The sequence below is a fragment of the Netta rufina genome (genome assembly GCF_964035555.1).
Source record: "Netta rufina genome assembly, chromosome: 1".
Classification (NCBI taxonomy): Eukaryota; Metazoa; Chordata; class Aves; order Anseriformes; family Anatidae; genus Netta; species Netta rufina.
In genome coordinates, this window is record NC_140123.1 from 479,079 (window position 1) to 487,061 (window position 7,983).

The 7,983-nt window shown below is 46.2% G+C and overlaps 1 protein-coding gene across 1 annotated transcript; it reads right to left on the reverse strand.

The window, feature by feature from the left end:
• Window positions 1–7,983, reverse strand: LOC311220410 (uncharacterized protein; the record flags this gene model as incomplete). The annotated part of the gene is made up of 3 exons (XM_084303928.1): window positions 1–968; window positions 1,776–1,810; window positions 7,031–7,983. The coding sequence occupies 3 exons, from the start codon at window positions 7,981–7,983 to the stop codon at window positions 1–3; spliced, it is 1,956 nt and encodes a 651-aa protein (XP_084160054.1).

The window sequence follows — 7,983 nt, forward strand, 5'->3', positions numbered from 1 at the left end:
TCAGGCTCCCTTCTGCTGGAAGAGGAGGACCATCTTTTCACAGAGCTGCTTGGTTCGCACACCGTAAATGATGGGGTTTAACATGGGGGGCACCAGCAGGTAGAGATTGGCCACCATTATATGGACATGGGGAGGGACGCTCTGCCCAAACCGGTGGGTGAGGAACGTGAAGAGGGCAGGGACATAAAACGCAAGGATGACACAGGCATGGGATGCACAAGTGCTAACGGCCTTGAGCTGTGTGTCCGTGGATGACAGTCTCATTACCACCCGCAGGATCATCGTGTAGGACACAAAGATCAGGACTATATCAAATCCTGTCACTACAAAAGCCACAAAGAGGCCGTAAATGACATTGACTCTGGTGTCCCCGCATGCCAGCTTCACCACAGCCATATGCTCGCAGTAGGAATGGGAGATAACATGATGCTGGCAGAAGGACAGCCTGTGGAGCAGGAAGCAGAAGGGACTCACCAGAAGCACCCCGTGCACCAGCACCAGGATCCCAAGGGCCACCACCACCGGCATGGAGAGGATGCTGGAGTGCCGCAGGGGGTAGCAAATGGCGAAATAGCGATCCAAGGCCATGGCCATGAGCACGCCTGACTCCACCGATGAGAAGGTGTGGATGAAGAACAACTGAGCAAGACAAGAGAGAAACCCAATCTCCCTGGAGCCAAGCCAGAAGATGCCAAGCATTTTGGGAAGCGTGGATGTAGAGAGGACCAAGTCAGTGAAGGCCAGCATGGCCAGGAAGAGGTACATGGGCTCATGCAGGCTTGGCTCTGTCTTTATAATGATGAGAAGGGTGATGTTCCCCAGCACAGCGATGGTATACATGATGCAGAAGGGAAAGGCAATCCAGAACTGCTCCTTCTCCAGCCCAGGAATGCCAGCCAGGAGGAAAGTAGGAGGATGGAAGGGGGTGGTAAAGTTCAGGGAAGACATGAAACCCCTCTTGTCTCTTGCTTACAGTGAGGGTTCTTACATCCTGTAAAAAAGCATCGAACACCCTCAAGCTGATTTGGTTGGTACAAAATACAGACTGCAGTGAGATGTGGTCTAGAGTCACTAGAGAGCCAGCCCTATGACAGCTGCTTGCACTGGCTCAGAACAACTCAACACAAGTGTCCTGCCAGTTTCCACTTAAATTCTCTGTCCCACTTCATGGAGTGGGCTTGGGCATTCTGCCTGCATCAAACTGAGCTAGAAGAGGGCTCACCTGATACTCCCCCATCTCCAAAGGCTGCGCAGGCCAGGGGACCAGATAAGAGCTAGTTTCAAGTAAACCTTGAAATGTGCACAGTGGAAATATGAAGTCATTAGCACCAGCCCTACGTCTCCACAGAAACTTTGTTTTGCACCACCCTGCCTGCCTGTGTAAGCAGAGGCACTGAGTGCTTGCCATGGGTGAGACGGCCGATTTCAGATCAAAACCCTGAGCCAGTGCCACAGTAAATTCCCAGTAGGTGAATCCCCCTACAGATGCAGTGCTCCAGCAATGTCTATTCCTCTTCTGCAAAGGCTGCAGCTTGCTGTTGCTCAGCTCATGGGTTTTTCCTAATACCTGGGAAAAGGATCCCATGAAAAGCCCTTGCAGTACAGATAAGGCCAATGTTCCTGATGTGGGAAGACTCTTCAGAAATCTTCCTGGGGCCAAGACCACTTGTGCTGGAGAGTTGCAGGCAGCAGAAAGAAGGATGCCCATGACGATTGGAGGCATGAAAAGCCTTATTGCAGAGCAACACATTTCTGCCCTAACGTTAAAGACTTACCTGCCTTCTGCAGGTCTCCATGCAGGCACTCCGCACTGCAGAGACCAGGAGATATTTATTTGTCTGTCAGAGAACTCCTAGTAGGCAGCCCGGCATTTCCCCTGCTAATTAACACGTAGTTAGAGAGAGAAAGGAAAAGGCAGTTTTTAACCCCCTCAGTGCAGATTACCTCACAGACACAGCTATATTTTGCCCAGTTTTATGTCTGTTTTCTTACAATGGGTTTATTTGGAGGAGACTCAGGAGTGCTGGTGTAATTCAAGGTTAAACCACAGACCTGGGTTTGTAATTAAAATTGCAGCTGCAGGAACTATGAAATATTTTCAAAAGAACAGCAATCTATCCTTGCTGTATTATATTTCATCCATAACTCTAATACAGGCTTAGAGAGGGAAGTCAGTGCCATCTTCCCCATCACATAGCTGAAGAATGGTGAAACAACTAGATTGGGTGCTTTCCTCTCCCTCCAGGAGCCAGCAGGGCCAGCAGAAAGCCCAGCCAAGCTGGTCCATCACCACCTCTGGCTCGTGGCCCTGCTTGTGGAGGAGACCTGGGTCCAACACCTCGTGCTCTGGCTGGGTTCTTCTAATGTTTCAGGGCAGTGTTGACAAAGGATGATTCAGCTGGAAAATGGTTGTCAGTGTCATCACAAAAACATGTGTTAAGGAAGAAGTCATATCCTCTCTCTTCCCCAGGAAAGCAACACTGAGCCTGCAGTTTGAAAAACAAGATGGAAAGTGAGAACCCTACATAGTTTTCATCTGTACCCAGCAGAAATTAATCATGCTTCCCTGCTCTGAGGCTCTGTTAAAAGTCTTTCTGGGAAATGGATGGCTAGGAAATAAAATACAGCATTTTCAGGATGGTTCATTCATTTTTCTTTATTAATTTTTCTCTCAACACAAAAGGAAACAAAATAAGGAACATATGGGGAATGAGCAGGAACCATTTCTCTATGCCACAGCTATCTGAAAAGACTTTAGATCCATAGTGTGTCTGAAAAACTCATTCATACTTCCCAAATCGTATTAGGCAGGTACAAATAGTTTTCATTTTTATGAAAATTTGTTGACCTTCTAAGCCTTCTAAGACCTAATAAAACAAAATATGACGAAAGTGGCAGGGGTCAAAATTGGCTTTAAGTCCCAGCTGCCAACTACTTGTAACTTGCTTAAATGAAGTGTTTATTTTGAAATAAAATGTGTTTTCATTTATCAGAAAAGGTTACAACAAGATGTTTTTTCATGGAGCCTGAAGCTACAGAAATACAGAATGCAAAAAGGATGTCCATTTTACCTCAGGGATAGATGGCAATTGGAAGAAACTGCACCAGACAGCAGTGTATTATCTGTCAGTTGAAGGCCCTAGAGCAAAACAGCATGTGTTTTTGGTTAGACACCTCTTTTAGCACACCCAGATGTTAGGGATAAGATGCATGACCCCCTTGGTGCAGCACACAGAACTGTGCTGGACAGGTAGGCATAAAGGTCCGTCCTGGATTATCCTGGATTTAATATCCCCCAAAGCACCACCCCACAAACTTCCCGTGTGTAATCTGAATGGGTGCTGGTGAATGTACCAGGTACCACAGCGATAAACCCATGCCACACACCACAGACAGCACAGTGACAAAGCTCTCAGGTGTGCAGGGCTCCCTGTCCTGCTGCTCCAAGCAAGAACCACGGCCACATCTGCACACTTACTCTGAGGCAGGAGAGCACTTGAACTTTTGCTTGGCTATCAAGCACACTTCCACTGCATTTTGTGAATCAGTATAGATTTACATGTGTGCTGGGTCTGGCTGGGAAGGAGTTATGTTTCCCTGCAGCAGCCCATGCAGTGCTGTGCTCTGCATGTGTAGCTGCAAGGCCCTGCTGCAAGGACGTGGTCAAGCATCACTCAGTGGTGGGAAGCAGAGAGTAATTTCCTTCCTCTGCACTTCCACACAGCCTTTGCTTGCTGTTTTTTCCTCTTTTCCACTTTCCTTTTTTTCCCCTTCAGTTAAATTATTTAATTATTAATAATTTTTCCTTAATAATTATGTTTTTCCTTTAAACTATCCTTATCTCAACCCGTGAGTTGTTTCTTTCCTTTTCTTCGTCCCCTCCTCTTCTGAGGAGGGGGAGTGATAGAGCGGTTGTGGTGGAGTTCAGCTGCCTACCAAGGTAAAACCACCACAACATGCTCTGTAATTTTTGTTTTGTTCTTTTCTCCTTCTCTAATAGTCCAGTGTTCATTGTTTTGGGCTCTGGACTGACCTTTCCAAAGAGTGATATGCCATGCCCTCAAGGGATTACCCACTCATCTAGTCAGCACTTGCTAAGCCGTATGTAGATAATGCATCTAGTTTTGGGCCCCAACATAAAAACAAGAACATTGACAAAGGGGACTGTGTTCATCTGATGGCTATCAGGATGGCTGAGGCTGGAGCAATGCTCCATGAGGAGAGGCTTGGGAAAATGTGGTTGTTCAGTTTGGAGAAAAAAAAGGCTTTCGCACAACCCAAGAGCAGAAGAGCAGCCTTCTTCTACCCATGAAGAGGCTGTCAGAAATATGGACCCAGGCTCCTCACAATGTGGCATGGCAAAAGGATGGGAGACAACAAGCATAAGTTGAAACAAGAGAGGGTCAAATTGGATATACAGAGAAACTTCTCCACAGTAAGGACAGTCAAGCACTGTAATAGAGGTCCAGGGTGGTTGTGCAACATCCGTTCTTGGAAGCTTTCAATAGCCAGCTGGATAAAGCCCTGTCCTAAGCTGTCTGACCCCAGAGCTGCCCCTGCTTTGAGCAGCAGTTTGGATTAGAGCTATCCCGAGGTCCCTTCCAACCTGAGTTACCCTGTGATTCTGTGATAAGCTCCCACTGATAGAGACATCTGCGTTCAAGAGCACCTGGGCCTCCTGATGGAGTGTGGATCAGCATTCTGAAAAGTACCCGGTGCTGCTCTGGTCATCCTCACGTGCAGGGTTTTGTGCACAAATGACTTGCTCTCTGTAACTCAGTTGCGTGCCGACAGCCAGTGTGTTCAAACTAGAGATCACACAGCCCTCTCACCGGAGGAATTCCAGGGGCTGCTGCAGGGTCGGTGTGTGGGAGCAGCAAACACGTCCCTGCCCACAGCAATGCATCCCAGATGGCTTTTGAAGCTCTCCAAGGAGGTAGACTCCACAGCTACCTCAAGGATGAAGAACACTGTTTACAATAGTCAATAACAAGACAAGTGTTGAAACCAAGAGGAAAAAGAAGAGATTGCTTGTTTGTTGTTGTTTTGTTGTTGTTGGGTTTTTTCTTCCTATTTTTTTTTTCAGCTTCATAAATAGAAAGAAGGGAAGACAAAGATCATGAACATTTTCAATGTATTAGGAAAAAAAGAGATGAGAACACCTTTAAATCTGTATGTTTCATTGCAAAATCCTATTATATAACATATATACAGCATAATCCTATTATAAAACATAATCCTATTACACAACATATCTAGGGCAAGAAAGCTGGTGAAGGGTCTAGAGAACAAGTCTTATGAGGAATCGCTGAGAGAACCAGGGTTATTTAGCCTAGAGAAAAAGAGACTGAGGGGAGACCTTTATCACTCTCTACAACTGCCTCAAAGGAGGTTGTGACAGGGTAGGGATCAGTCTCTTCTCCCAAGCAGCAAGTAATAGGACAAGAGGAAACGGCCTCAAGTTGCACCAGGGGAGGTTTAGGTTGTATATTAGGAAAAAATTCTTCACTGAAAGGGTTGTGAGGCATTGGAACCGGCTGCCCAGGGAAGTGATTGAGTCACCATCCCTGGAGGTTTCCAAAAGACACATAGATGCGGTGCTTAGGGACATGGTTTAGCGGTAGACTTGGCAGGGCTGGCTTAACAGTTGGACTTGATGGTCTTAGAAATTTTTTCCAACCTAAATGATTCTATGATTCTAACATCCCTTCCCAGGATCTTTAACCTTTTTACAAAATATGAAATGGTGTCACTGAAAAATGTTAGATATAATGTTTTTTCCTTCTTCATTCCCCAGAAAAACATTTTTGGAATTTTACTTTTTGATGTATGAGCCCATGGGTTGATGAAGGCCTGTCAAAACAAATGCATTTTGAATCACAGAATCATCTAGGCTATCTTTCACACCTTAGGGCCCATTTTCATTGGCCCTAAGACTTGTTGGCTTCCATAGCATTAGGAGATTTTTGTAGTAGTGTCCCTCTGGTAGAAAAGTCATGAGAAGTCTTTTCTCCTTTAGGGAGAAAGGGCTGTGAGGTATCTTAATTTCATGTGGAATACCTTGGAAATAAAAGAAAAAAAAATGAAATATGTATGCATGGAGTCAAAAGGTACATGTCAAAAGTACAGAACAACCTTCAGCTTGGAAACAGTGCTTCCTTAGGCTGGGTAATATCACTTATATTTATAACTTGTTATTTTTTCTCTTGTGAGACTGTCATTTTCTTAAATGTAATTGTTAATGGAAATTATGTTCAAAATCACTTCCAATAACTCTGTGCCTGAAGTTTTTCCAGAGTGTCTGCTAAAAGGTGGCTGAGCTGCCTTAACTGGATGCCCAGAATGTCAGAACAAGACCATAGGTGGAGGATTTCTTAATTGTACATCTGCATCTATAATGTTAATGACTATAATTATTTTATTTAAAGATAGTTCCGACAGATAAAGGTTTGGCCAAAAATGTTGCCAAAATATTATTGGAAAATGAACATGTTACAAACACAAACCATGAAGTAACTAAATAATTCCAAAAAAAACACAACACCTGTAATATTCACTCAGCTCTGCAAATTCAATGGGAGAGAAGGGTACAAAGTGCAACATCAAGACTTTTTATTAGTTTGCTCATCCATTTTTCTTTCCCACAGAATCACAGAATCACAGAATTTCTAGGTTGGAAGAGACCTCAAGATCATCGAGTCCAACCTCTGACCTAACACTAACAGTCCCCACTAAACCATATCCCTAAGCTCTACATCTAAACATCTTTTAAAGACTTCCCATTACATTACCTCCTGGATCAGGGTTGGATTCAGATCATTGTAATAGATTCACTCTAGGCTTGGTGGGATAAGCACTCTTGGAAGGAGTTTACAATTGCTATTTACCTTTTACCTTGTGGTAGCACCTTTGAGTCTCCTACCACGTGCTGGGTGCTGCACAGAGGACAGCCCCTGCTCCAAAGACCCTGAGTGTAAAACAAGTTGAGGCTTTGTGAGGAAACAGGAGATGACAGCTGCACAGAAGTCACTGGGCAGTTCTATTGTTGGAGATGTTAATTAAATTCAGGATCCTCCTTTGTATCTGTTTGGTCCTCACCCCATAGATGATGGGGTTGAGCACGGCAGGCACCAGAATGTACATGTTCCCCATGATGATATGGACGAGTGGAACCAGGTCCTTCCCAAACCTGTGCACCACGGACAGCCCGATCAGCGGCACGTAGAAGGCCAGGACTACACAGATATGGGCGATGCAGGTGCTGAACACCTTGAGCCTCTCCCTCCATGAAGCCAGCCGCAAGACAGACTTGAGGATCAGGAGGTAGGAGAGGCAGATGAGGAGGGCATCCAATCCCATGACCAGCAGGATGGCAGTGAGGCCATACACCACACTGGGGGTAGTGTTGGCGCAGGCCAGGTTCATCACGTCCTGGTGCAGGCAGAAGGAGTGTGACAGCTCCCGCGAGCCGCAGAAGGGAAGGGGCAGGAGGAGCAAAGGCAAGGGCAAGAAGAAGAGGACTCCTCTGGCCATGGCTGCCAGCCCTATTTTCACTGTTGTGGCATTGGTGAGGATGGCAGCATGTCTCAGTGGGTGGCAGATTGCCACATACCGGTCCACAGCCATGGCCAGGAGGATGGTGGACTCAATGGCTGAGAGGGTGTGTATGAAGAACATCTGGATGAGGCAGGCACTGAAACTGATCTCCCTGGTGTTGAACCAGTAGAAGGCAAGGACACGTGGCACTGTGGACGTGGACAAGGCCAGGTCGATGGCAGCCAGCATGCAGAGGAAGAAATACATGGGAACATGCAGGCTGGGCTCCGTCTTCACAATGAACAGCACTGCACAGTTGCCTGCTACAGCCATGATGTACACGGAGCACAGAGGGATCGCCACCCAGAAATGGGCAGCCTCCAGCCCTGGGATGCTGGCCAAGATGAAGGAGGCTGGGCTGAGGTCAGAGCTGTTGGGGAAGGGCAT